The sequence below is a fragment of the Giraffa tippelskirchi genome, chromosome 12 (assembly GCF_054371585.1).
Source record: "Giraffa tippelskirchi isolate mGirTip1 chromosome 12, T2T-mGirTip1v1.2.pri, whole genome shotgun sequence".
NCBI lineage: Eukaryota > Metazoa > Chordata > Mammalia > Artiodactyla > Giraffidae > Giraffa > Giraffa tippelskirchi.
The window spans coordinates 67,811,816-67,839,720 of NC_137286.1; the positions used below are offsets into that span (position 1 = coordinate 67,811,816).

The 27,905-nt window shown below is 55.7% G+C and overlaps 3 protein-coding genes across 3 annotated transcripts; all 3 read right to left on the reverse strand.

Annotated features, from left to right (window-relative positions):
• Positions 1 to 10,747: 10,747 nt before the first annotated feature.
• Positions 10,748 to 15,256, reverse strand: LOC145529850 (uncharacterized). Its single transcript, XM_081550612.1, has 3 exons — positions 12,363 to 15,256; positions 11,651 to 11,963; positions 10,748 to 11,400 (listed from the first exon to the last, which is right to left on the reverse strand). The coding sequence occupies exons 1-3, from the start codon at positions 12,597 to 12,599 to the stop codon at positions 10,772 to 10,774; spliced, it is 1,179 nt and encodes a 392-aa protein (XP_081406738.1). The 5' UTR covers positions 12,600 to 15,256; the 3' UTR covers positions 10,748 to 10,771.
• Positions 15,257 to 18,394: 3,138 nt separating this feature from the next.
• LOC145529962 (uncharacterized) lies at positions 18,395 to 20,202 on the reverse strand. The gene is made up of 3 exons (XM_081550737.1): positions 20,010 to 20,202; positions 19,298 to 19,610; positions 18,395 to 19,047 (listed from the first exon to the last, which is right to left on the reverse strand). Exons 1-3 carry the CDS (start codon positions 20,142 to 20,144, stop codon positions 18,419 to 18,421), a joined length of 1,077 nt encoding a protein of 358 aa, XP_081406863.1. The 5' UTR covers positions 20,145 to 20,202; the 3' UTR covers positions 18,395 to 18,418.
• A 5,826-nt stretch (positions 20,203 to 26,028) lies between these two features.
• Positions 26,029 to 27,860, reverse strand: LOC145529964 (uncharacterized). Its single transcript, XM_081550739.1, has 3 exons — positions 27,652 to 27,860; positions 26,940 to 27,252; positions 26,029 to 26,689 (listed from the first exon to the last, which is right to left on the reverse strand). Exons 1-3 carry the CDS (start codon positions 27,784 to 27,786, stop codon positions 26,061 to 26,063), a joined length of 1,077 nt encoding a protein of 358 aa, XP_081406865.1. The 5' UTR covers positions 27,787 to 27,860; the 3' UTR covers positions 26,029 to 26,060.
• Between the last annotated feature and the right edge of the window lie 45 nt (positions 27,861 to 27,905).

Consider the following 27,905-nt stretch of genomic DNA (forward strand, 5'->3'; position numbering starts at 1 on the left):
GAGACCTTGTGGGAAGTTTGGTTGCATCGGAGTTTGCGTTTCCACCTTGAGTAGATTCACACTGTTCTGCCCTCAGGGACACTGTCAAGGGGGAGTGAGGAGCTGCCTGCACTTCCAGCAGTGACCACACGGTGGGGCGAGTGCTGCTCTCCCCTCTGGGAGCCCCAGGCCACAGGCATCCCAGTGAGGAGCCAGCTCTGTGCTCAGCTGAAAGGAGTTAGTCTCTCAGGAGCCTCTGAGCCCTTGCCTTTGGATCACCCAGGGTGGGCATTTGCTGTGACAGAAAAAATTGCCCTGAATTCCATGGACGGAAGAGCCTGGCTGTGTGGAGTTCGTGAGTTGCCGTGAATCAGACACAACTGAGGACACAAAAATTCAATAGACTAAAACACTTTTTGGGGGTGGGGGGAGTGAAAGGGGGTGATGTGGGGTTTTTTGTCTTATATAATAGCCGAGGGAAATCTAGTTTAAACCTAAATTCACATAGATGGGAAACGTATAGCTCTCCGTCACCCTATTAAAAAAAAAAAAAAAAAAACGACTTCACTTTTCTGAAAGCTTATTTAGTAGCTTCCTTGAGCAGTTCATTGTGAAGGATTTTTTTTTTTTTCTGTGACATTGGCCTCATTAAAATGTACGGTTTGCCTTTACTGGATAATTTTGTTCATTGGTTTGTTAGGGAAACTTGGTAATATTTGAGTTTCCTGGGGAGTATGTTCACATGACCTGGCCCTGGCCAATCGGTGCGTTCCACCTCCCTGGCCACTGTGATTGGCTCCGGACTGGGGCAGTGCCCAATCGGGGCCCAGGGCCGGGCCTCACGTTGGAAGCCAGGGGAAGACGAGCTCTCGTCCTGCTGGGGTAGGGGAAGGGGTGGGGCCGGGGGAGGTCAGGCTCCAGCAGTGGGAGGGGCTTGAGGTCCGCCTGCGGCAGTTGGTGACCTTCCTGCTCCCCTCAGGGCAGAGCCGCCGGCCTGAGAATGAGGGCGCTGCTGAGCCCAAGGCGCTGGGATGGCCCGCTGCTGCTGTGGTCCCAGAGCTCCACCCGAGACCTGAGGGAGGCCGTCTGCCCGTGAGTCCTCTCCCGCTTGTCTGTCAGCTTGTTTGAACCATGCTGGGTTTTCTGCCCAGCTGGCTAAGGGGAGTCCCTGGAAATGCAAGGGTGTGGGTTTTGGCAGACTTCAGGGAAGACATGCCAGATGAGCCTGGGAGACTCCAGCTTAATCTGGATTCAGGAGATATCTCTTCGGGCCAGCTAGTAATTGTAGGATAAGCCTAATGAGTCTTCACAGGATGAAGAGAGTAACGTGCCAAGGTAGCAATCGATGTCCTCATTCGAGAGGATGAAGCTGGTGCTCAGAGAAGGGGGGAACCTGGCCACAGCAAGGAGGTGTGCACCCAGACAGAAGCCCCAGATCCGGCCATTTGAGCTCAGGGAGGCCACTGGTGTGGCTTGTCCCTGTGGCAGGGGCCGAGGCACGCAGCCCACCCTGTTTCCTGCGGGGGCCTGACTTGGGAAGTGCCGTCTGGTAGCTTTGAGACTCACCAAACCAAATTGCACTGGAGAGAGGAAGGACACCTTCCTTCACCCACCCCCCACCCCCGCCGGATTCCCACATACCCTGACCCCTTTCTCTTGATTTCGGAGCCATTTCCAGAGTCCCGCTCATATGACCTCATTCGAAGTGCACTGTGGACGAGCTGCCATCTGCAGCTGCTACCACAGCAGCCAAGGGCTTTAGCTCCTGAGTACCTCCCTTCCTTTGGAACTTGGGGGCCCTCTACTCCCCACTTGCACACCACAGACCTTTGCTGAGGATTGTGGGGACGCTCACTCAGTTTGCATCACGTTGTAGCCATCCCTGTCCTCTCAATACCTCCCTTGCCACTCAGCTTGTGAGCCCCTTTGGAGCAGCGTGGCCCACCTGGCTGCAACGGAAGAGACACAGCTGACAGTGAAACAACAGCTTAGATCTGACAGCCGGAAAGCTCTGTCAAAAGGGACCTCCCTCTTCACACCGTAGAGGCTGTAGGAGCCGCCAGGCTTTCGGAAGCAGTGCAGGGGCCAAAATGACTCCACAGCCGTTTTCCTTCCTGGGGAGGGTTCTGGCTCGAGTGGGAATGGCTCAAGTCTCCTAAGGTTCTGAAAGCCCACTGTGTGCAGATTCACGGTACACAGAGAGGAGAAGGTGGAGTCCTGCCCTGGAGGTGGTCACAGCTCACGGATGAGCCAGGCAGGCAGGCAGGCAGGCAGGGCATGAGAACACCTGAGCTGCCTTCATGAGTGAATGGTGTGGGGGCAGAGGAAGAGAAGCCGGTCTGCTCCCCCATGTGGTGCCCAGTGCAGGTTGTCCCCAGAGGAGACCCTTACGACGGTGAGGACTCTCACTGCTGTTTCCCAAGGGGTTCCGTCGGTGCGTGTCTTCCCCGGAGCGGTCAGGCCGTCTCTAAAGTACACTGGCCATGGGCATTGCCTCTCCTTGGAACTTCCCACGTGTTTCTCTTTTTTATGGAACAGTGATTTTTCTAGAGGGGTTCTGGGCCACAAGGTTGTTGGGTCATTTTCTAGCCTTCTGTCGTGAAGAACGCTTTCCTGGGCGTTGGGGTGGTTTGTTGTTCCAGCTCCCTTTCTTGGCTTCTTTTGGGAGCTGGTGCAACAAGAGGAGCTCAGCCTCTGCCTTCTGGCTGAGATGTCACCCTTCAAACAGCAATGCCTGCCTGGAGATAATGATGGCATTTGCCAACAGGGCTTCGTTTGGCACATGATATCTTGAAAGGACGTACACCGTCCTGTCAGCTATCAAAGGCTAGTTCAAATGACATAAAAATGAGAACTCTCCAATGGAGTCTTACAGTAGGTGGAGAGTCCGAAAGAAACTCCTTCAGTCATTTCACTGAGAGTCATTGATTGGGGACACCAAGAATATAGGAAGGAATGCAGAAAGAAAAGTTGAAATTGTGTTCAGGATCGGGGGGAGGGATGAACAGGGCGTGCTTGCCTTGAATCCAGGCTTTGTTGGGGGGTGGGGCATAAAGATCAAACGGGTCTGAAACCACAAAGTGGTGATGGTAACACAGTATCACCAGAGTCACACAACAGTGTTCCCAAATTGCAACAATGATGAAAAAGTTTACTAATCCCAACTTAACCAACAAAAATACACGAAACCATACAAAAAGTAAAACATCACCAGTAAGGTGGAAACAAACCAAATGCAAAGCAGTTCAGGGGAAAGGAACTCCATGTCCCCTGGGGGCAGACCGAGTTGACGGCGTCCACGGTGAGCCGACAGGGATGGAGGCGGCAGAGCCGACCGCTCCCCTGGACGTGGTGTTTCCGGCAAGGGCTCTGGGTCTCTGTCCAGAGCGGGGGCTCGTTCTTCCTGCAGGGGCGGGTGAGTCATCGTCGGCGTCTGGGTGTTGCGCGGGAGCCAGGGCAGGCTCTCCCTGCCGAGGCGGTGACTCCTCCTCTGCCTCGGGTTCTCCTGCCAAAGCCCGAGCAGGTACAGGTGCACGTGGAGGTGGAGGTTCTGGCTGAGGGGGTGGGACATCAGTGCCTGGGGCTGGGGGTCCTGCAGGCATGGAGATCCGATCTGCCCGGTGTGCTGGCCAGAACCCAGCTGGCCTGGTGTCTCTGCGAGGGCAAGTCTCGGTTCTCCATCTGCCCTCGGTGGATCCCTGGGTCCTGCACCTGGAGCCACCACCTCTGTAGGGACAGGTCTGGGAAGTGGAGCCTGGTTCCAGTTGGAGGCCAGTGCTAGAGCTGGGGGAGAAGCAAAGTTTGCCCACAGGCCAGCCTTGGCATGTGCGTATCCCGGGACAGAAAGCTTCCAAGAGATTCCCAAAGAATACCCAGGGTCGGATGTCTTTTGGGACTGAAGTGTGCAAGATGGGGGTGGGGGTGTGAGGCCAGCGCTTGCTGTAGGCCCAGCAGCAACTTTCGGGGACTCGTCCCTGTGTAGCTCAGCACCCCCTCCCCACACACTCCCGTGCACCAGCCCCAGCGTCCTCACCTCTGTGCTCTGGCGTGCTGGGCTCCAGGTCCTCCTGCTGCCTCAGAGGCCGGGGTTCTCGGGACTCCGGGTCGGAGCCGGGTGTGCTGAGCTCCGTGGCAGCCTCAGACTGGGCCGCCGGGTGTATCCTGGGCGGTGTCTCGGCAGCAGGCCTTCCCCGCCTCCGCTTCGCCCCCGGTGGGGCTGATGCCTCCGTGGGCACGCTCACCTGGAGCCTGCACTGGGCCTCAGGGGCGGGGGGGTGGTGCTCCGACCCCTCCCTCCGGGAGGTGGACGGGGTGTCCCCGTCCTCGGCCTCATCACGTGGGAAGCTCTGCAACGACAGTGACCGTCAGCCAGCCGTGCTGGGAGTTTTCCGAGCTGGGCCTGGCCAGTGGAGCCGCTGCTTCTGCCTGCTCGAACTTCTCTTCCCAGAAGGGTCAGAGACGTGTGTCTGCTCAGATCCACACCCGGGAGGAAAGAGACCCACCTGAGGGTGTGAGGCCAGCCTGGGCGGCCGGCGCTGCCCGCACTCTCCCCATCCCAGCCAGCCTGCTCTCCCCTGGGGTGTGGACACAACTTGCCCGTCGGCTTCTGACCCCACATCCGCCTGGGCTTCCTTGAGGGAGACACACCCCGAGAAACCCGCATCCACACACACAGGCAAAGGACCCGGTGTTTCCGGGTGGCATGGGAGAGGTGGCCTGGCCCGGCCTGGGGCTCCCCGTGTTACCTTTCTGTTTCTCCGGGCAAAGGGCCAGAGGCCTCTCGGGGGTGCCCTGAGCCAACGTTGACAGGGTGCCCACGCACACTGCCTGTGAGCTCTCCTGAGGCCCCGGCCTCTGGGCAGGGGCAAACAGCAGAACATCCTGGCAGCAAGTGATCTGGCTGGGGGCTCCTCTCCGCTCTGGAGGCCTGGATACCCGGGTTGCGGGTTCTGTTGGGTTCTGTTGCCGGCAGGTGACATCATTTCCTGGGGTTCGTGCTGAGGTCCCTTCCCCAAAACTTCCCAAGGGAATCTCTGGGTTTCTGACTGCTCGACCACCCCCCTTAGGCCATGTGCAGGCACAGTGACAGCCACACTGCCCAGCCCACAGCCCTGGGGAGGCCTGGGTGCAGCCAGGGCCTGAGCTCCGAGGACCCCGCTGCTCTCAGACCAGGCTCCTTCTTCTCATAAGTGGTGTGGCCCTGGACAAGCGTATGCCCCTCAGGGTTTCCCCAGTCTCTCCATCTGCAGAGTGGGGGTCATTCTCCCATCTGCTTCCTAGTTCTGTCGGCCTACGAGCAGCTCCATGCCTTTCCACCTGGGGCCGATATCACGTGGAGCTTGTGCGCTGAGACTTCAGAAAGAAAGACTCCATCCAGGGCTGACACAGCACAGAATGGGGCAGAACGAGGCCTGGATGCGCCGTGGTACCCAGGAAAAGGCACTCCCCCTCCTGACTGTTTTGAGACCCCGCATCCAAGTTGGAGGACCGAAAGGAAGACTCGAAGGTCTCCCTCTCTTATAGAAAAGAGTAGCCAACTTTCTGGTCCTCTGTTTCCATTGAGATTCTGTTCAAGTGTCCCAGCTCGGCTTCTGCGGGTGGCTGAGCTTCTAAGCGCTCCCTGCGTTCTTGTCTTTTCCTCTCCAAACCTTCCGTCCTTTTCCCCCTTCTGGGGTGGATGGGCGCTGTCGTTGCTTCTACCTTCGAGACAGATTGATGAAAAGTCTGGACCGTCGACTCCTTTCCTCTCTCTGGTTCCGTGTCTCTCTCTGGCTGTGTCCCTCTCTTTTCCCTTCTCGATTCAGTCTGTGTCTTCCTCTTTCTCTCTCGTGTGTGGATGGATGGATGCTAGGAATGCACATGTATATGATTAGATGAGGGTTATGTTTTAGGGATAGGTTAGAGGGAGAGAAAGGCTTTAGGTCGGAGTTGGTCATGGGGGAAGGGTCAAGGGTGGTGGTGGTGTTTCTTGGAATCTGAGTGCTGTGCATTCTTCGTCTCTTTCCATATGAACCCCTTCTCAGATACACCACTTGCAAGGAGTCTCTCATGTTCCGTTTCCTATCTTTTGCATTTCTGAATGCTTAGCTTCTCTGTTGTGAAGAGGTTCCATTGGATGGAAACCCATTGGCGTACTTCGTTTTCCTCTTTCCCTTACGTGAAGAGACCCATTTCTACCTCCGCCCAGCAAATGGCAAGGAGACTCTGATGTTAAGGAGCCTTTGACCTACGCTTCTTTCTAGCTATCTCATGACATCAGTCTTTAGGGTGAGGCTTTTCCCCGATATTGAGGTGGTGTGAGATCAAAACCAATAGCGTTCTTCAGATGTAGCTGTCTGGTTTTCCCATGGACATTTATTGAAGAGGCTTTCTTGTTCCCATTTGGATATTCTCCCCTTTTGTGTCAGAGATGAGTTGACCATGGATGCCGGGGTTTGTTTCTGGACCCTCAACTTTATTCCATCGATCTGGATCTGTGTGTGTTGTTGCATTCCCAATAGCATACTGTCCTGCTGCTGCCGCTGCGGCTAAGTCACTTCAGTCGTGTCTGACTCTGCGCGACCCCATGGCCTGCAGCCTACCAGGCTCCTCCGTCCAGGGCGTTTTCCAGGCAAGAGTACTGGAGTGGGTCGCCATCGCCTTCTCCGATACTCTCCTGAGGATCCTAGTTTGGTCGTCTAATTTCCTTTCACACAACCTTGGATGTCCGTATCGGGGCTTTTTCGTCGGTTTGTATTGACAGTTTAGGCTCTTTTCTGTTTCCGTACCCCTTTTGCAATTCTTTGTTCGGTGCGAAAATGCATTGGCATTTTGGGAGGAATAGCATCGAAGCTGTGGATTGCCTTGTGGGGCTGTGACATCATTTTCCCAATAGGAATTCTTTCAAGCCCTGAGCACAGCTTCTCTTTCCAGTGGTTGGTGTGGGCTTGATCTTCCTTCTTCCATCTCTCGCCGTTTTGTGAGAACAGGTCCTTCCTTCCCTTCTGGGTTAGATGGACTCGTGGTTATCACTTCAGTGAATGGCATTGTCAGTGGGGGTGATAATTCCCTTCTCATTGGAAGACTTTGCTGTGAGTATTAGAAACGCAAGTGATTTCTCTTCCGCTTCCTCCCTGTCCATCTCTCAGAGCCACCGGGAAACAGAGGCCTCATCCAGGGTCACACAGGCCTGAGGGAGTGCAACTAGACTGTTGTTTCTTCAGGCCCTCAGTGCTGGACATCATCCGGGATACTCTGTGTGTGTCTTCCTCAGTCTGGTGTCCCTTCAGACCTTTCCCTAGTTTTCACAGGCTTGTCGTGTTGGTGTTCTTTGTCTGTTTGGAGACACATCCTTGAGAAGCTTTGTGTTTCCACTCATTCGTCTCGCGATGTATGACCTGTCTTTTGCTTTTGTAATGAGGTCTTTCCCACAGTAGATATCTTTGATTTTGCAAAGTCCACTGTATTCTCTGGGTTGTTTTGTGGGCTGCCTTTTTGTTTTGTGTGTGAAGACTCAAAGCACGTGTCCGGTTTCTGCTCATTGTTCTTCTAGATTTGTGACAAGTTTTCATGGAAACTTTGTCTAGGGATAACTGGAAGTGAACTCGGTGTAAGGTGTCAAGTCTCCATCTCCATTCATGTCATGCCCTGCAGTTTCCAATTCCCTGTTCCTGAGTGGTTTTGGAGACCTTGTGGGAAGTTTGGTTGCATCGGAGTTTGCGTTTCCACCTTGAGTAGATTCACACTGTTCTGCCCTCAGGGACACTGTCAAGGGGGAGTGAGGAGCTGCCTGCACTTCCAGCAGTGACCACACGGTGGGGCGAGTGCTGCTCTCCCCTCTGGGAGCCCCAGGCCACAGGCATCCCAGTGAGGAGCCAGCTCTGTGCTCAGCTGAAAGGAGTTAGTCTCTCAGGAGCCTCTGAGCCCTTGCCTTTGGATCACCCAGGGTGGGCATTTGCTGTGACAGAAAAAATTGCCCTGAATTCCATGGACGGAAGAGCCTGGCTGTGTGGAGTTCGTGAGTTGCCGTGAATCAGACACAACTGAGGACACAAAAATTCAATAGACTAAAACACTTTTTGGGGGTGGGGGGAGTGAAAGGGGGTGATGTGGGGTTTTTTGTCTTATATAATAGCCGAGGGAAATCTAGTTTAAACCTAAATTCACATAGATGGGAAACGTATAGCTCTCCGTCACCCTATTAAAAAAAAAAAAAAAACGACTTCACTTTTCTGAAAGCTTATTTAGTAGCTTCCTTGAGCAGTTCATTGTGAAGGATTTTTTTTTTTTTCTGTGACATTGGCCTCATTAAAATGTACGGTTTGCCTTTACTGGATAATTTTGTTCATTGGTTTGTTAGGGAAACTTGGTAATATTTGAGTTTCCTGGGGAGTATGTTCACATGACCTGGCCCTGGCCAATCGGTGCGTTCCACCTCCCTGGCCACTGTGATTGGCTCCGGACTGGGGCAGTGCCCAATCGGGGCCCAGGGCCGGGCCTCACGTTGGAAGCCAGGGGAAGACGAGCTCTCGTCCTGCTGGGGTAGGGGAAGGGGTGGGGCCGGGGGAGGTCAGGCTCCAGCAGTGGGAGGGGCTTGAGGTCCGCCTGCGGCAGTTGGTGACCTTCCTGCTCCCCTCAGGGCAGAGCCGCCGGCCTGAGAATGAGGGCGCTGCTGAGCCCAAGGCGCTGGGATGGCCCGCTGCTGCTGTGGTCCCAGAGCTCCACCCGAGACCTGAGGGAGGCCGTCTGCCCGTGAGTCCTCTCCCGCTTGTCTGTCAGCTTGTTTGAACCATGCTGGGTTTTCTGCCCAGCTGGCTAAGGGGAGTCCCTGGAAATGCAAGGGTGTGGGTTTTGGCAGACTTCAGGGAAGACATGCCAGATGAGCCTGGGAGACTCCAGCTTAATCTGGATTCAGGAGATATCTCTTCGGGCCAGCTAGTAATTGTAGGATAAGCCTAATGAGTCTTCACAGGATGAAGAGAGTAACGTGCCAAGGTAGCAATCGATGTCCTCATTCGAGAGGATGAAGCTGGTGCTCAGAGAAGGGGGGAACCTGGCCACAGCAAGGAGGTGTGCACCCAGACAGAAGCCCCAGATCCGGCCATTTGAGCTCAGGGAGGCCACTGGTGTGGCTTGTCCCTGTGGCAGGGGCCGAGGCACGCAGCCCACCCTGTTTCCTGCGGGGGCCTGACTTGGGAAGTGCCGTCTGGTAGCTTTGAGACTCACCAAACCAAATTGCACTGGAGAGAGGAAGGACACCTTCCTTCACCCACCCCCCACCCCCGCCGGATTCCCACATACCCTGACCCCTTTCTCTTGATTTCGGAGCCATTTCCAGAGTCCCGCTCATATGACCTCATTCGAAGTGCACTGTGGACGAGCTGCCATCTGCAGCTGCTACCACAGCAGCCAAGGGCTTTAGCTCCTGAGTACCTCCCTTCCTTTGGAACTTGGGGGCCCTCTACTCCCCACTTGCACACCACAGACCTTTGCTGAGGATTGTGGGGACGCTCACTCAGTTTGCATCACGTTGTAGCCATCCCTGTCCTCTCAATACCTCCCTTGCCACTCAGCTTGTGAGCCCCTTTGGAGCAGCGTGGCCCAACTGGCTGCAACGGAAGAGACACAGCTGACAGTGAAACAACAGCTTAGATCTGACAGCCGGAAAGCTCTGTCAAAAGGGACCTCCCTCTTCACACCGTAGAGGCTGTAGGAGCCGCCAGGCTTTCGGAAGCAGTGCAGGGGCCAAAATGACTCCACAGCCGTTTTCCTTCCTGGGGAGGGTTCTGGCTCGAGTGGGAATGGCTCAAGTCTCCTAAGGTTCTGAAAGCCCACTGTGTGCAGATTCACGGTACACAGAGAGGAGAAGGTGGAGTCCTGCCCTGGAGGTGGTCACAGCTCACGGATGAGCCAGGCAGGCAGGCAGGCAGGCAGGGCATGAGAACACCTGAGCTGCCTTCATGAGTGAATGGTGTGGGGGCAGAGGAAGAGAAGCCGGTCTGCTCCCCCATGTGGTGCCCAGTGCAGGTTGTCCCCAGAGGAGACCCTTACGACGGTGAGGACTCTCACTGCTGTTTCCCAAGGGGTTCCGTCGGTGCGTGTCTTCCCCGGAGCGGTCAGGCCGTCTCTAAAGTACACTGGCCATGGGCATTGCCTCTCCTTGGAACTTCCCACGTGTTTCTCTTTTTTATGGAACAGTGATTTTTCTAGAGGGGTTCTGGGCCACAAGGTTGTTGGGTCATTTTCTAGCCTTCTGTCGTGAAGAACGCTTTCCTGGGCGTTGGGGTGGTTTGTTGTTCCAGCTCCCTTTCTTGGCTTCTTTTGGGAGCTGGTGCAACAAGAGGAGCTCAGCCTCTGCCTTCTGGCTGAGATGTCACCCTTCAAACAGCAATGCCTGCCTGGAGATAATGATGGCATTTGCCAAAAGGGCTTCGTTTGGCACATGATATCTTGAAAGGACGTACACCGTCCTGTCAGCTATCAAAGGCTAGTTCAAATGACATAAAAATGAGAACTCTCCAATGGAGTCTTACAGTAGGTGGAGAGTCCGAAAGAAACTCCTTCAGTCATTTCACTGAGAGTCATTGATTGGGGACACCAAGAATATAGGAAGGAATGCAGAAAGAAAAGTTGAAATTGTGTTCAGGATCGGGGGGAGGGATGAACAGGGCGTGCTTGCCTTGAATCCAGGCTTTGTTGGGGGGTGGGGCATAAAGATCAAACGGGTCTGAAACCACAAAGTGGTGATGGTAACACAGTATCACCAGAGTCACACAACAGTGTTCCCAAATTGCAACAATGATGAAAAAGTTTACTAATCCCAACTTAACCAACAAAAATACACGAAACCATACAAAAAGTAAAACATCACCAGTAAGGTGGAAACAAACCAAATGCAAAGCAGTTCAGGGGAAAGGAACTCCATGTCCCCTGGGGGCAGACCGAGTTGACGGCGTCCACGGTGAGCCGACAGGGATGGAGGCGGCAGAGCCGACCGCTCCCCTGGACGTGGTGTTTCCGGCAAGGGCTCTGGGTCTCTGTCCAGAGCGGGGGCTCGTTCTTCCTGCAGGGGCGGGTGAGTCATCGTCGGCGTCTGGGTGTTGCGCGGGAGCCAGGGCAGGCTCTCCCTGCCGAGGCGGTGACTCCTCCTCTGCCTCGGGTTCTCCTGCCAAAGCCCGAGCAGGTACAGGTGCACGTGGAGGTGGAGGTTCTGGCTGAGGGGGTGGGACATCAGTGCCTGGGGCTGGGGGTCCTGCAGGCACGGAGATCCGATCTGCCCGGTGTGCTGGCCAGAACCCAGCTGGCCTGGTGTCTCTGCGAGGGCAAGTCTCGGTTCTCCATCTGCCCTCGGTGGATCCCTGGGTCCTGCACCTGGAGCCACCACCTCTGTAGGGACAGGTCTGGGAAGTGGAGCCTGGTTCCAGTTGGAGGCCAGTGCTAGAGCTGGGGGAGAAGCAAAGTTTGCCCACAGGCCAGCCTTGGCATGTGCGTATCCCGGGACAGAAAGCTTCCAAGAGATTCCCAAAGAATACCCAGGGTCGGATGTCTTTTGGGACTGAAGTGTGCAAGATGGGGGTGGGGGTGTGAGGCCAGCGCTTGCTGTAGGCCCAGCAGCAACTTTCGGGGACTCGTCCCTGTGTAGCTCAGCACCCCCTCCCCACACACTCCCGTGCACCAGCCCCAGCGTCCTCACCTCTGTGCTCTGGCGTGCTGGGCTCCAGGTCCTCCTGCTGCCTCAGAGGCCGGGGTTCTCGGGACTCCGGGTCGGAGCCGGGTGTGCTGAGCTCCGTGGCAGCCTCAGACTGGGCCGCCGGGTGTATCCTGGGCGGTGTCTCGGCAGCAGGCCTTCCCCGCCTCCGCTTCGCCCCCGGTGGGGCTGATGCCTCCGTGGGCACGCTCACCTGGAGCCTGCACTGGGCCTCAGGGGCGGGGGGGTGGTGCTCCGACCCCTCCCTCCGGGAGGTGGACGGGGTGTCCCCGTCCTCGGCCTCATCACGTGGGAAGCTCTGCAACGACAGTGACCGTCAGCCAGCCGTGCTGGGAGTTTTCCGAGCTGGGCCTGGCCAGTGGAGCCGCTGCTTCTGCCTGCTCGAACTTCTCTTCCCAGAAGGGTCAGAGACGTGTGTCTGCTCAGATCCCCACCCGGGAGGAAAGAGACCCACCTGAGGGTGTGAGGCCAGCCTGGGCGGCCGGCGCTGCCCGCACTCTCCCCATCCCAGCCAGCCTGCTCTCCCCTGGGGTGTGGACACAACTTGCCCGTCGGCTTCTGACCCCACATCCGCCTGGGCTTCCTTGAGGGAGACACACCCCGAGAAACCCGCATCCACACACACAGGCAAAGGACCCGGTGTTTCCGGGTGGCATGGGAGAGGTGGCCTGGCCCGGCCTGGGGCTCCCCGTGTTACCTTTCTGTTTCTCCGGGCAAAGGGCCAGAGGCCTCTCGGGGGTGCCCTGAGCCAACGTTGACAGGGTGCCCACGCACACTGCCTGTGAGCTCTCCTGAGGCCCCGGCCTCTGGGCAGGGGCAAACAGCAGAACATCCTGGCAGCAAGTGATCTGGCTGGGGGCTCCTCTCCGCTCTGGAGGCCTGGATACCCGGGTTGCGGGTTCTGTTGGGTTCTGTTGCCGGCAGGTGACATCATTTCCTGGGGTTCGTGCTGAGGTCCCTTCCCCAAAACTTCCCAAGGGAATCTCTGGGTTTCTGACTGCTCGACCACCCCCCTTAGGCCATGTGCAGGCACAGTGACAGCCACACTGCCCAGCCCACAGCCCTGGGGAGGCCTGGGTGCAGCCAGGGCCTGAGCTCCGAGGACCCCGCTGCTCTCAGACCAGGCTCCTTCTTCTCATAAGTGGTGTGGCCCTGGACAAGCGTATGCCCCTCAGGGTTTCCCCAGTCTCTCCATCTGCAGAGTGGGGGTCATTCTCCCATCTGCTTCCTAGTTCTGTCGGCCTACGAGCAGCTCCATGCCTTTCCACCTGGGGCCGATATCACGTGGAGCTTGTGCGCTGAGACTTCAGAAAGAAAGACTCCATCCAGGGCTGACACAGCACAGAATGGGGCAGAACGAGGCCTGGATGCGCCGTGGTACCCAGGAAAAGGCACTCCCCCTCCTGACTGTTTTGAGACCCCGCATCCAAGTTGGAGGACCGAAAGGAAGACTCGAAGGTCTCCCTCTCTTATAGAAAAGAGTAGCCAACTTTCTGGTCCTCTGTTTCCATTGAGATTCTGTTCAAGTGTCCCAGCTCGGCTTCTGCAGGTGGCTGAGCTTCTAAGGGCTCCCTGCGTTCTTGTCTTTTCCTCTCCAAACCTTCCGTCCTTTTCCCCCTTCTGGGGTGGATGGGCGCTGTCGTTGCTTCTACCTTCGAGACAGATTGATGAAAAGTCTGGACCGTCGATTCCTTTCCTCTCTCTGGTTCCGTGTCTCTCTCTGGCTCTGTCCCTCTCTTTTCCCTTCTCGATTCAGTCTGTGTCTTCCTCTTTCTCTCTCGTGTGTGGATGGATGGATGCTAGGAATGCACATGTATATGATTAGATGAGGGTTATGTTTTAGGGATAGGTTAGAGGGAGAGAAAGGCTTTAGGTCGGAGTTGGTCATGGGGGAAGGGTCAAGGGTGGTGGTGGTGTTTCTTGGAATCTGAGTGCTGTGCATTCTTCGTCTCTTTCCATATGAACCCCTTCTCAGATACACCACTTGCAAGGAGTCTCTCATGTTCCGTTTCCTATCTTTTGCATTTCTGAATGCTTAGCTTCTCTGTTGTGAAGAGGTTCCATTGGATGGAAACCCGTTGGCGTACTTCGTTTTCCTCTTTCCCTTACTTGAAGAGACCCATTTCTACCTCCGCCCAGCAAATGGCAAGGAGACTCTGATGTTAAGGAGCCTTTGACCTACGCTTCTTTCTAGCTATCTCATGATATCAGTCTTTAGGGTGAGGTTTTTCCCCGATATTGAGGTGGTGTGAGATCAAAACCAATAGCGTTCTTCAGATGTAGCTGTCTGGTTTTCCCATGGACATTTATTGAAGAGGCTTTCTTGTTCCCATTTGGATATTCTCCCCTTCTGTGTCAGAGATGAGTTGACCATGGATGCCGGGGTTTGTTTCTGGACCCTCAACTTTATTCCATCGATCTGGATCTGTGTGTGTTGTTGCATTCCCAATAGCATACTGTCCTGCTGCTGCCGCTGCGGCTAAGTCACTTCAGTCGTGCCTGACTCTGTGCGACCCCATGGCCTGCAGCCTACCAGGCTCCTCCGTCCATGGCATTTTCCAGGCAAGAGTACTGGAGTGGGTCGCCATCGCCTTCTCCGATACTCTCCTGAGGATCCTAGTTTGGTCGTCTAATTTCCTTTCACACAACCTTGGATGTCCGTATCGGGGCTTTTTCGTCGGATTGTATTGACAATTTAGGCTCTTTTCTGTTTCCGTACCCCTTTTGCAATTCTTTGTTCGGTGCGAAAATGCATTGGCATTTTGGGAGGAATAGCATCGAAGCTGTGGATTGCCTTGTGGGGCTGTGACATCATTTTCCCAATAGGAATTCTTTCAAGCCCTGAGCACAGCTTCTCTTTCCAGTGGTTGGTGTGGGCTTGATCTTCCTTCTTCCATCTCTCGCCGTTTTGTCAGGACAGGTCCTTCCTTCCCTTCTGGGTTAGATGGACTCGTGGGTATCACTTCAGTGAATGGCATTGTCAGTGGGGGTGATAATTCCCTTCTCATTGGAAGACTTTGCTGTGAGTATTAGAAATGCAAGTGATTTCTCTTCCCCTTCCTCCCTGTCCATCTCTCAGAGCCACCGGGAAACAGAGGCCTCATCCAGGGTCACACAGGCCTGAGGGAGTGCAACTAGACTGTTGTTTCTCCAGGCCCTCAGTGCTGGACATCATCCGGGATACTCTGTGTGTGTCTTCCTCAGTCTGCTGTCCCTTCAGACCTTTCCCTAGTTTTCACAGGCTTGTCGTGTTGGTGTTCTTTGTCTGTTTGGAGACACATCCTTGAGAAGCTTTGTGTTTCCACTCATTCGTCTCGCGATGTATGACCTGTCTTTTGCTTTTGTAATGAGGTCTTTCCCACAGTAGATATCTTTGATTTTGCAAAGTCCACTGTATTCTCTGGGTTGTTTTGTGAGATGCCTTTTCGTTTTGTGTGTGAAGACTCAAAGCACATGTCCGGTTTCTGCTCATTGTTCTTCTAGATTTGTGACAAGTTTTCATGGAAACTTTGTCTAGGGATAACTGGAAGTGAACTCGGTGTAAGGTGTCAAGTCTCCATCTCCATTCATGTCATGCCCTGCAGTTTCCAATTCCCTGTTCCTGAGTGGTTTTGGAGACCTTGTGGGAAGTTTGGTTGCATCGGAGTTTGCGTTTCCACCTTGAGTAGATTCACACTGTTCTGCCCTCAGGGACACTGTCAAGGGGGAGTGAGGAGCTGCCTGCACTTCCAGCAGTGACCACACGGTGGGGCGAGTGCTGCTCTCCCCTCTGGGAGCCCCAGGCCACAGGAATCCCAGTGAGGAGCCAGCTCTGTGCTCAGCTGAAAGGAGTTAGTCTCTCAGGAGCCTCTGAGCCCTTGCCTTTGGATCACCCAGGGTGGGCATTTGCTGTGACAGAAAAAATTGCCCTGAATTCCATGGACGGAAGAGCCTGGCTGTGTGGAGTTCGTGAGTTGCCGTGAATCAGACACAACTGAGGACACAAAAATTCAATAGACTAAAACACTTTTTGGGGGTGGGGGGAGTGAAAGGGGGTGATGTGGGGTTTTTTGTCTTATATAATAGCCGAGGGAAATCTAGTTTAAACCTAAATTCACATAGATGGGAAAGGTATAGCTCTCCGTCACCCTATTAAAAAAAAAAAAAAAAACGACTTCACTTTTCTGAAAGCTTATTTAGTAGCTTCCTTGAGCAGTTCATTGTGAGGGATTTTTTTTTTTTTCTGTGACATTGGCCTCATTAAAATGTACGGTTTGCCTTTACTGGATAATTTTGTTCATTGGTTTGTTAGGGAATCTTGGTAATATTTGAGTTTCCTGGGGAGTATGGTCACATGACCTGGCCCTGGCCAATCGGTGCGTTCCACCTCCCTGGCCACTGTGATTGGCTCCGGACTGGGGCAGTGCCCAATCGGGGCCCAGGGCCGGGCCTCACGTTGGAAGCCAGGGGAAGACGAGCTCTCGTCCTGCTGGGGTAGGGGAAGGGGTGGGGCCGGGGGAGGTCAGGCTCCAGCAGTGGGAGGGGCTTGAGGTCCGCCTGCGGCAGTTGGTGACCTTCCTGCTCCCCTCAGGGCAGAGCCGCCGGCCTGAGAATGAGGGCGCTGCTGAGCCCAAGGCGCTGGGATGGCCCGCTGCTGCTGTGGTCCCAGAGCTCCACCCGAGACCTGAGGGAGGCCGTCTGCCCGTGAGTCCTCTCCCGCTTGTCTGTCAGCTTGTTTGAACCATGCTGGGTTTTCTGCCCAGCTGGCTAAGGGGAGTCCCTGGAAATGCAAGGGTGTGGGTTTTGGCAGACTTCAGGGAAGACATGCCAGATGAGCCTGGGAGACTCCAGCTTAATCTGGATTCAGGAGATATCTCTTCGGGCCAGCTAGTAATTGTAGGATAAGCCTAATGAGTCTTCACAGGATGAAGAGAGTAACGTGCCAAGGTAGCAATCGATGTCCTCATTCGAGAGGATGAAGCTGGTGCTCAGAGAAGGGGGGAACTTGGCCACAGCAAGGAGGTGTGCACCCAGACAGAACCCCCAGATCCGGCCATTGGAGCTCAGGGAGGCCACTGGTGTGGCTTGTCCCTGTGGCAGGGGCCGAGGCACGCAGCCCACCCTGATTCCTGCGGGGGCCTGACTTGGGAAGTGCCATCTGGTAGCTTTGAGACTCACCAAACCAAATTGCACTGGAGAGAGGAAGGACACCTTCCTTCATCCACCCCCCACCCCCGCCGGATTCCCACATACCCTGACCCCTTTCTCTTGATTTCAGAGCCATTTCCAGAGTCCCGCTCATATGACCTCATTCGAAGTGCACTGTGGACGAGCTGCCATCTGCAGCTGCTACCACAGCAGCCAAGGGCTTTAGCTCCCGTGTACCTCCCTTCCTTTGGAACTTGGGGGCCCTCTACTCCCCACTTGCACACCACAGACCTTTGCTGAGGATTGTGGGGACCCTCACTCAGTTTGCAGCACATTGTAGCCATCCCTGTCCTCTCAATACCTCCCTTGCCACTCAGCTTGTGAGCCCCTTTGGAGCAGCGTGGCCCACCTGGCTGCAACGGAAGAGACACAGCTGACAGTGAAACAACAGCTTAGATCTGACAGCCGGAAAGCTCTGTCAAAAGGGACCTCCCTCTTCACACCGTAGAGGCTGTAGGAGCCGCCAGGCTTTCGGAACCAGTGCAGGGGCCAAAATGACTCCACAGCCGTTTTCCTTCCTGGGGAGGGTTCTGGCTCGAGTGGGAATGGCTCAAGTCTCCTAAGGTTCTGAAAGCCCACTGTGTGCAGATTCACGGTACACAGAGAGGAGAAGGTGGAGTCCTGCCCTGGAGGTGGTCACAGCTCACGGATGAGCCAGGCAGGCAGGCAGGCAGGCAGGCAGGCAGGGCATGAGAACACCTGAGCTGCCTTCATGAGTGAATGGTGTGGGGGCAGAGGAAGAGAAGCCGGTCTGCTCCCCCATGTGGTGCCCAGGGCAGGTTGTCCCCAGAGGAAACCCTTACGACGGTGAGGACTCTCACTGCTGTTTCCCAAGGGGTTCCGTCGGTGCGTGTCTTCCCCGGAGCGGTCAGGCCGTCTCTAAAGTACACTGGCCATGGGCATTGCCTCTCCTTGGAACTTCCCACGTGTTTCTCTTTTTTATGGAACAGTGATTTTTCTAGAGGGGTTCTGGGCCACAAGGTTGTTGGGTCATTTTCTAGCCTTCTGTCGTGAAGAACGCTTTCCTGGGCGTTGGGGTGGTTTGTTGTTCCAGCTCCCTTTCTTGGCTTCTTTTGGGAGCTGGTGCAACAAGAGGAGCTCAGCCTCTGCCTTCTGGCTGAGATGTCACCCTTCAAACAGCAATGCCTGCCTGGAGATAATGATGGCATTTGCCAAAAGGGCTTCGTTTGGCACATGATATCTTGAAAGGACGTACACCGTCCTGTCAGCTATCAAAGGCTAGTTCAAATGACATAAAAATGAGAACTCTCCAATGGAGTCTTACAGTAGGTGGAGAGTCCGAAAGAAACTCCTTCAGTCATTTCACTGAGAGTCATTGATTGGGGACACCAAGAATATAGGAAGGAATGCAGAAAGAAAAGTTGAAATTGTGTTCAGGATCGGGGGGAGGGATGAACAGGGCGTGCTTGCCTTGAATCCAGGCTTTGTTGGGGGGTGGGGCATAAAGATCAAACGGGTCTGAAACCACAAAGTGGTGATGGTAACACAGTATCACCAGAGTCACACAACAGTGTTCCCAAATTGCAACAATGATGAAAAAGTTTACTAATCCCAACTTAACCAACAAAAATACACGAAACCATACAAAAAGTAAAACATCACCAGTAAGGTGGAAACAAACCAAATGCAAAGCAGTTCAGGGGAAAGGAACTCCATGTCCCCTGGGGGCAGACCGAGTTGACGGCGTCCACGGTGAGCCGACAGGGATGGAGGCGGCAGAGCCGACCGCTCCCCTGGACGTGGTGTTTCCGGCAAGGGCTCTGGGTCTCTGTCCAGAGCGGGGGCTCGTTCTTCCTGCAGGGGCGGGTGAGTCATCGTCGGCGTCTGGGTGTTGCGCGGGAGCCAGGGCAGGCTCTCCCTGCCGAGGCGGTGACTCCTCCTCTGCCTCGGGTTCTCCTGCCAAAGCCCGAGCAGGTACAGGTGCACGTGGAGGTGGAGGTTCTGGCTGAGGGGGTGGGACATCAGTGCCTGGGGCTGGGGGTCCTGCAGGCACGGAGATCCGATCTGCCCGGTGTGCTGGCCAGAACCCAGCTGGCCTGGTGTCTCTGCGAGGGCAAGTCTCGGTTCTCCATCTGCCCTCGGTGGATCCCTGGGTCCTGCACCTGGAGCCACCACCTCTGTAGGGACAGGTCTGGGAAGTGGAGCCTGGTTCCAGTTGGAGGCCAGTGCTAGAGCTGGGGGAGAAGCAAAGTTTGCCCACAGGCCAGCCTTGGCATGTGCGTATCCCGGGACAGAAAGCTTCCAAGAGATTCCCAAAGAATACCCAGGGTCGGATGTCTTTTGGGACTGAAGTGTGCAAGATGGGGGTGGGGGTGTGAGGCCAGCGCTTGCTGCAGGCCCAGCAGCATCTTTCGGGGACTCGTCCCTGTGTAGCTCAGCACCCCCTCCCCACACACTCCCGTGCACCAGCCCCAGCGTCCTCACCTCTGTGCTCTGGCGTGCTGGGCTCCAGGTCCTCCTGCTGCCTCAGAGGCCGGGGTTCTCGGGACTCCGGGTCGGAGCCGGGTGTGCTGAGCTCCGTGGCAGCCTCAGACTGGGCCGCCGGGTGTATCCTGGGCGGTGTCTCGGCAGCAGGCCTTCCCCGCCTCCGCTTCGCCCCCGGTGGGGCTGATGCCTCCGTGGGCACGCTCACCTGGAGCCTGCACTGGGCCTCAGGGGCGGGGGGGTGGTGCTCCGACCCCTCCCTCCGGGAGGTGGACGGGGTGTCCCCGTCCTCGGCCTCATCACGTGGGAAGCTCTGCAACGACAGTGACCGTCAGCCAGCCGTGCTGGGAGTTTTCCGAGCTGGGCCTGGCCAGTGGAGCCGCTGCTTCTGCCTGCTCGAACTTCTCTTCCCAGAAGGGTCAGAGACGTGTGTCTGCTCAGATCCCCACCCGGGAGGAAAGAGACCCACCTGAGGGTGTGAGGCCAGCCTGGGCGGCCGGCGCTGCCCGCACTCTCCCCATCCCAGCCAGCCTGCTCTCCCCTGGGGTGTGGACACAACTTGCCCGTCGGCTTCTGACCCCACATCCGCCTGGGCTTCCTTGAGGGAGACACACCCCGAGAAACCCGCATCCACACACACAGGCAAAGGACCCGGTGTTTCCGGGTGGCATGGGAGAGGTGGCCTGGCCCGGCCTGGGGCTCCCCGTGTTACCTTTCTGTTTCTCCGGGCAAAGGGCCAGAGGCCTCTCGGGGGTGCCCTGAGCCAACGTTGACAGGGTGCCCACGCACACTGCCTGTGAGCTCTCCTGAGGCCCCGGCCTCTGGGCAGGGGCAAACAGCAGAACATCCTGGCAGCAAGTGATCTGGCTGGGGGCTCCTCTCCGCTCTGGAGGCCTGGATACCCGGGTTGCGGGTTCTGTTGGGTTCTGTTGCCGGCAGGTGACATCATTTCCTGGGGTTCGTGCTGAGGTCCCTTCCCCAAAACTTCCCAAGGGAATCTCTGGGTTTCTGACTGCTCGACCACCCCCCTTAGGCCATGTGCAGGCACAGTGACAGCCACACTGCCCAGCCCACAGCCCTGGGGAGGCCTGGGTGCAGCCAGGGCCTGAGCTCCGAGGACCCCGCTGCTCTCAGACCAGGCTCCTTCTTCTCATAAGTGGTGTGGCCCTGGACAAGCGTATGCCCCTCAGGGTTTCCCCAGTCTCTCCATCTGCAGAGTGGGGGTCATTCTCCCATCTGCTTCCTAGTTCTGTCGGCCTACGAGCAGCTCCATGCCTTTCCACCTGGGGCCGATATCACGTGGAGCTTGTGCGCTGAGACTTCAGAAAGAAAGACTCCATCCAGGGCTGACACAGCACAGAATGGGGCAGAACGAGGCCTGGATGCGCCGTGGTACCCAGGAAAAGGCACTCCCCCTCCTGACTGTTTTGAGACCCCGCATCCAAGTTGGAGGACCGAAAGGAAGACTCGAAGGTCTCCCTCTCTTATAGAAAAGAGTAGCCAACTTTCTGGTCCTCTGTTTCCATTGAGATTCTGTTCAAGTGTCCCAGCTCGGCTTCTGCAGGTGGCTGAGCTTCTAAGGGCTCCCTGCGTTCTTGTCTTTTCCTCTCCAAACCTTCCGTCCTTTTCCCCCTTCTGGGGTGGATGGGCGCTGTCGTTGCTTCTACCTTCGAGACAGATTGATGAAAAGTCTGGACCGTCGATTCCTTTCCTCTCTCTGGTCCCGTGTCTCTCTCTGGCTGTGTCCCTCTCTTTTCCCTTCTCGATTCAGTCTGTGTCTTCCTCTTTCTCTCTCGTGTGTGGATGGATGGATGCTAGGAATGCACATGTATATGATTAGATGAGGGTTATGTTTTAGGGATAGGTTAGAGGGAGAGAAAGGCTTTAGGTCGGAGTTGGTCATGGGGGAAGGGTCAAGGGTGGTGGTGGTGTTTCTTGGAATCTGAGTGCTGTGCATTCTTCGTCTCTTTCCATATGAACCCCTTCTCAGATACACCACTTGCAAGGAGTCTCTCATGTTCCGTTTCCTATCTTTTGCATTTCTGAATGCTTAGCTTCTCTGTTGTGAAGAGGTTCCATTGGATGGAAACCCATTGGCGTACTTCGTTTTCCTCTTTCCCTTACGTGAAGAGACCCATTTCTACCTCCGCCCAGCAAATGGCAAGGAGACTCTGATGTTAAGGAGCCTTTGACCTACGCTTCTTTCTAGCTATCTCATGACATCAGTCTTTAGGGTGAGGCTTTTCCCCGATATTGAGGTGGTGTGAGATCAAAACCAATAGCGTTCTTCAGATGTAGCTGTCTGGTTTTCCCATGGACATTTATTGAAGAGGCTTTCTTGTTCCCATTTGGATATTCTCCCCTTTTGTGTCAGAGATGAGTTGACCATGGATGCCGGGGTTTGTTTCTGGACCCTCAACTTTATTCCATCGATCTGGATCTGTGTGTGTTGTTGCATTCCCAATAGCATACTGTCCTGCTGCTGCCGCTGCGGCTAAGTCACTTCAGTCGTGTCTGACTCTGCGCGACCCCATGGCCTGCAGCCTACCAGGCTCCTCCGTCCAGGGCGTTTTCCAGGCAAGAGTACTGGAGTGGGTCGCCATCGCCTTCTCCGATACTCTCCTGAGGATCCTAGTTTGGTCGTCTAATTTCCTTTCACACAACCTTGGATGTCCTTATCGGGGCTTTTTCGTCGGTTTGTATTGACAGTTTAGGCTCTTTTCTGTTTCCGTACCCCTTTTGCAATTCTTTGTTCGGTGCGAAAATGCATTGGCATTTTGGGAGGAATAGCATCGAAGCTGTGGATTGCCTTGTGGGGCTGTGACATCATTTTCCCAATAGGAATTCTTTCAAGCCCTGAGCACAGCTTCTCTTTCCAGTGGTTGGTGTGGGCTTGATCTTCCTTCTTCCATCTCTCGCCGTTTTGTGAGAACAGGTCCTTCCTTCCCTTCTGGGTTAGATGGACTCGTGGGTATCACTTCAGTGAATGGCATTGTCAGTGGGGGTGATAATTCCCTTCTCATTGGAAGACTTTGCTGTGAGTATTAGAAATGCAAGTGATTTCTCTTCCCCTTCCTCCCTGTCCATCTCTCAGAGCCACCGGGAAACAGAGGCCTCATCCAGGGTCACACAGGCCTGAGGGAGTGCAACTAGACTGCTGTTTCTTCAGGCCCTCAGTGCTGGACATCATCCGGGATACTCTGTGTGTGTCTTCCTCAGTCTGCTGTCCCTTCAGACCTTTCCCTAGTTTTCACAGGCTTGTCGTGTTGGTGTTCTTTGTCTGTTTGGAGACACATCCTTGAGAAGCTTTGTGTTTCCACTCATTCGTCTCGCGATGTATGACCTGTCTTTTGCTTTTGTAATGAGGTCTTTCCCACAGTAGATATCTTTGATTTTGCAAAGTCCACTGTATTCTCTGGGTTGTTTTGTGGGCTGCCTTTTTGTTTTGTGTGTGAAGACTCAAAGCACGTGTCCGGTTTCTGCTCATTGTTCTTCTAGATTTGTGACAAGTTTTCATGGAAACTTTGTCTAGGGATAACTGGAAGTGAACTCGGTGTAAGGTGTCAAGTCTCCATCTCCATTCATGTCATGCCCTGCAGTTTCCAATTCCCTGTTCCTGAGTGGTTTTGGAGACCTTGTGGGAAGTTTGGTTGCATCGGAGTTTGCGTTTCCACCTTGAGTAGATTCACACTGTTCTGCCCTCAGGGACACTGTCAAGGGGGAGTGAGGAGCAGCCTGCACTTCCAGCAGTGACCACACGGTGGGGCGAGTGCTGCTCTCCCCTCTGGGAGCCCCAGGCCACAGGCATCCCAGTGAGGAGCCAGCTCTGTGCTCAGCTGAAAGGAGTTAGTCTCTCAGGAGCCTCTGAGCCCTTGCCTTTGGATCACCCAGGGTGGGCATTTGCTGTGACAGAAAAAATTGCCCTGAATTCCATGGACGGAAGAGCCTGGCTGTGTGGAGTTCGTGAGTTGCCGTGAATCAGACACAACTGAGGACACAAAAATTCAATAGACTAAAACACTTTTTGGGGGTGGGGGGAGTGAAAGGGGGTGATGTGGGGTTTTTTGTCTTATATAATAGCCGAGGGAAATCTAGTTTAAACCTAAATTCACATAGATGGGAAAGGTATAGCTCTCCGTCACCCTATTAAAAAAAAAAAAAAAAACGACTTCACTTTTCTGAAAGCTTATTTAGTAGCTTCCTTGAGCAGTTCATTGTGAAGGATTTTTTTTTTTTCTGTGACATTGGCCTCATTAAAATGTACGGTTTGCCTTTACTGGATAATTTTGTTCATTGGTTTGTTAGGGAATCTTGGTAATATTTGAGTTTCCTGGGGAGTATGGTCACATGACCTGGCCCTGGCCAATCGGTGCGTTCCACCTCCCTGGCCACTGTGATTGGCTCCGGACTGGGGCAGTGCCCAATCGGGGCCCAGGGCCGGGCCTCACGTTGGAAGCCAGGGGAAGACGAGCTCTCATCCTGCTGGGGTAGGGGAAGGGGTGGGGCCGGGGGAGGTCAGGCTCCAGCAGTGGGAGGGGCTTGAGGTCCGCCTGCGGCAGTTGGTGACCTTCCTGCTCCCCTCAGGGCAGAGCCGCCGGCCTGAGAATGAGGGCGCTGCTGAGCCCAAGGCGCTGGGATGGCCCGCTGCTGCTGTGGTCCCAGAGCTCCACCCGAGACCTGAGGGAGGCCGTCTGCCCGTGAGTCCTCTCCCGCTTGTCTGTCAGCTTGTTTGAACCATGCTGGGTTTTCTGCCCAGCTGGCTAAGGGGAGTCCCTGGAAATGCAAGGGTGTGGGTTTTGGCAGACTTCAGGGAAGACATGCCAGATGAGCCTGGGAGACTCCAGCTTAATCTGGATTCAGGAGATATCTCTTCGGGCCAGCTAGTAATTGTAGGATAAGCCTAATGAGTCTTCACAGGATGAAGAGAGTAACGTGCCAAGGTAGCAATCGATGTCCTCATTCGAGAGGATGAAGCTGGTGCTCAGAGAAGGGGGGAACTTGGCCACAGCAAGGAGGTGTGCACCCAGACAGAACCCCCAGATCCGGCCATTGGAGCTCAGGGAGGCCACTGGTGTGGCTTGTCCCTGTGGCAGGGGCCGAGGCACGCAGCCCACCCTGATTCCTGCGGGGGCCTGACTTGGGAAGTGCCATCTGGTAGCTTTGAGACTCACCAAACCAAATTGCACTGGAGAGAGGAAGGACACCTTCCTTCATCCACCCCCCACCCCCGCCGGATTCCCACATACCCTGACCCCTTTCTCTTGATTTCGGAGCCATTTCCAGAGTCCCGCTCATATGACCTCATTCGAAGTGCACTGTGGACGAGCTGCCATCTGCAGCTGCTACCACAGCAGCCAAGGGCTTTAGCTCCCGAGTACCTCCCTTCCTTTGGAACTTGGGGGCCCTCTACTCCCCACTTGCACACCACAGACCTTTGCTGAGGATTGTGGGGACCCTCACTCAGTTTGCAGCACGTTGTGGCCATCCCTGTCCTCTCAATACCTCCCTTGCCACTCAGCTTGTGAGCCCCTTTGGAGCAGCGTGGCCCACCTGGCTGCAACGGAAGAGACACAGCTGACAGTGAAACAACAGCTTAGATCTGACAGCCGGAAAGCTCTGTCAAAAGGGACCTCCCTCTTCACACCGTAGAGGCTGTAGGAGCCGCCAGGCTTTCGGAAGCAGTGCAGGGGCCAAAATGACTCCACAGCCGTTTTCCTTCCTGGGGAGGGTTCTGGCTCGAGTGGGAATGGCTCAAGTCTCCTAAGGTTCTGAAAGCCCACTGTGTGCAGATTCACGGTACACAGAGAGGAGAAGGTGGAGTCCTGCCCTGGAGGTGGTCACAGCTCACGGATGAGCCAGGCAGGCAGGCAGGCAGGCAGGCAGGGCATGAGAACACCTGAGCTGCCTTCATGAGTGAATGGTGTGGGGGCAGAGGAAGAGAAGCCGGTCTGCTCCCCCATGTGGTGCCCAGGGCAGGTTGTCCCCAGAGGAAACCCTTACGACGGTGAGGACTCTCACTGCTGTTTCCCAAGGGGTTCCGTCGGTGCGTGTCTTCCCCGGAGCAGTCAGGCCGTCTCTAAAGTACACTGGCCATGGGCATTGCCTCTCCTTGGAACTTCCCACGTGTTTCTCTTTTTTATGGAACAGTGATTTTTCTAGAGGGGTTCTGGGCCACAAGGTTGTTGGGTCATTTTCTAGCCTTCTGTCGTGAAGAACGCTTTCCTGGGCGTTGGGGTGGTTTGTTGTTCCAGCTCCCTTTCTTGGCTTCTTTTGGGAGCTGGTGCAACAAGAGGAGCTCAGCCTCTGCCTTCTGGCTGAGATGTCACCCTTCAAACAGCAATGCCTGCCTGGAGATAATGATGGCATTTGCCAAAAGGGCTTCGTTTGGCACATGATATCTTGAAAGGACGTACACCGTCCTGTCAGCTATCAAAGGCTAGTTCAAATGACATAAAAATGAGAACTCTCCAATGGAGTCTTACAGTAGGTGGAGAGTCCGAAAGAAACTCCTTCAGTCATTTCACTGAGAGTCATTGATTGGGGACACCAAGAATATAGGAAGGAATGCAGAAAGAAAAGTTGAAATTGTGTTCAGGATCGGGGGGAGGGATGAACAGGGCGTGCTTGCCTTGAATCCAGGCTTTGTTGGGGGGTGGGGCATAAAGATCAAACGGGTCTGAAACCACAAAGTGGTGATGGTAACACAGTATCACCAGAGTCACACAACAGTGTTCCCAAATTGCAACAATGATGAAAAAGTTTACTAATCCCAACTTAACCAACAAAAATACACGAAACCATACAAAAAGTAAAACATCACCAGTAAGGTGGAAACAAACCAAATGCAAAGCAGTTCAGGGGAAAGGAACTCCATGTCCCCTGGGGGCAGACCGAGTTGACGGCGTCCACGGTGAGCCGACAGGGATGGAGGCGGCAGAGCCGACCGCTCCCCTGGACGTGGTGTTTCCGGCAAGGGCTCTGGGTCTCTGTCCAGAGCGGGGGCTCGTTCTTCCTGCAGGGGCGGGTGAGTCATCGTCGGCGTCTGGGTGTTGCGCGGGAGCCAGGGCAGGCTCTCCCTGCCGAGGCGGTGACTCCTCCTCTGCCTCGGGTTCTCCTGCCAAAGCCCGAGCAGGTACAGGTGCACGTGGAGGTGGAGGTTCTGGCTGAGGGGGTGGGACATCAGTGCCTGGGGCTGGGGGTCCTGCAGGCACGGAGATCCGATCTGCCCGGTGTGCTGGCCAGAACCCAGCTGGCCTGGTGTCTCTGCGAGGGCAAGTCTCGGTTCTCCATCTGCCCTCGGTGGATCCCTGGGTCCTGCACCTGGAGCCACCACCTCTGTAGGGACAGGTCTGGGAAGTGGAGCCTGGTTCCAGTTGGAGGCCAGTGCTAGAGCTGGGGGAGAAGCAAAGTTTGCCCACAGGCCAGCCTTGGCATGTGCGTATCCCGGGACAGAAAGCTTCCAAGAGATTCCCAAAGAATACCCAGGGTCGGATGTCTTTTGGGACTGAAGTGTGCAAGATGGGGGTGGGGGTGTGAGGCCAGCGCTTGCTGTAGGCCCAGCAGCAACTTTCGGGGACTCGTCCCTGTGTAGCTCAGCACCCCCTCCCCACACACTCCCGTGCACCAGCCCCAGCGTCCTCACCTCTGTGCTCTGGCGTGCTGGGCTCCAGGTCCTCCTGCTGCCTCAGAGGCCGGGGTTCTCGGGACTCCGGGTCGGAGCCGGGTGTGCTGAGCTCCGTGGCAGCCTCAGACTGGGCCGCCGGGTGTATCCTGGGCGGTGTCTCGGCAGCAGGCCTTCCCCGCCTCCGCTTCGCCCCCGGTGGGGCTGATGCCTCCGTGGGCACGCTCACCTGGAGCCTGCACTGGGCCTCAGGGGCGGGGGGGTGGTGCTCCGACCCCTCCCTCCGGGAGGTGGACGGGGTGTCCCCGTCCTCGGCCTCATCACGTGGGAAGCTCTGCAACGACAGTGACCGTCAGCCAGCCGTGCTGGGAGTTTTCCGAGCTGGGCCTGGCCAGTGGAGCCGCTGCTTCTGCCTGCTCGAACTTCTCTTCCCAGAAGGGTCAGAGACGTGTGTCTGCTCAGATCCCCACCCGGGAGGAAAGAGACCCACCTGAGGGTGTGAGGCCAGCCTGGGCGGCCGGCGCTGCCCGCACTCTCCCCATCCCAGCCAGCCTGCTCTCCCCTGGGGTGTGGACACAACTTGCCCGTCGGCTTCTGACCCCACATCCGCCTGGGCTTCCTTGAGGGAGACACACCCCGAGAAACCCGCATCCACACACACAGGCAAAGGACCCGGTGTTTCCGGGTGGCATGGGAGAGGTGGGCTGGCCCGGCCTGGGGCTCCCCGTGTTACCTTTCTGTTTCTCCGGGCAAAGGGCCAGAGGCCTCTCGGGGGTGCCCTGAGCCAACGTTGACAGGGTGCCCACGCACACTGCCTGTGAGCTCTCCTGAGGCCCCGGCCTCTGGGCAGGGGCAAACAGCAGAACATCCTGGCAGCAAGTGATCTGGCTGGGGGCTCCTCTCCGCTCTGGAGGCCTGGATACCCGGGTTGCGGGTTCTGTTGGGTTCTGTTGCCGGCAGGTGACATCATTTCCTGGGGTTCGTGCT

Bases quoted from the DNA above. Each gene is read 5' to 3' on its own strand.
- LOC145529850 (XM_081550612.1), bottom strand. From the start codon at position 12,599: ATGATGTCACCTGCCGGCAACAGAACCCAACAGAACCCGCAACCCGGG. The intron at 11,964-12,362 runs GTAACACGGGGA...CTGTCGTTGCAG, and splicing joins TTGCCCGGAGAAACAGAAAG to AGCTTCCCACGTGATGAGGC. The intron at 11,401-11,650 runs GTGAGGACGCTG...CTTCTCCCCCAG, and splicing joins CAGCACGCCAGAGCACAGAG to CTCTAGCACTGGCCTCCAAC.
- LOC145529962 (XM_081550737.1), bottom strand. From the start codon at position 20,144: ATGTTCTGCTGTTTGCCCCTGCCCAGAGGCCGGGGCCTCAGGAGAGCT. The intron at 19,611-20,009 runs GTAACACGGGGA...CTGTCGTTGCAG, and splicing joins TTGCCCGGAGAAACAGAAAG to AGCTTCCCACGTGATGAGGC. The intron at 19,048-19,297 runs GTGAGGACGCTG...CTTCTCCCCCAG, and splicing joins CAGCACGCCAGAGCACAGAG to CTCTAGCACTGGCCTCCAAC.
- LOC145529964 (XM_081550739.1), bottom strand. From the start codon at position 27,786: ATGTTCTGCTGTTTGCCCCTGCCCAGAGGCCGGGGCCTCAGGAGAGCT. The intron at 27,253-27,651 runs GTAACACGGGGA...CTGTCGTTGCAG, and splicing joins TTGCCCGGAGAAACAGAAAG to AGCTTCCCACGTGATGAGGC. The intron at 26,690-26,939 runs GTGAGGACGCTG...CTTCTCCCCCAG, and splicing joins CAGCACGCCAGAGCACAGAG to CTCTAGCACTGGCCTCCAAC.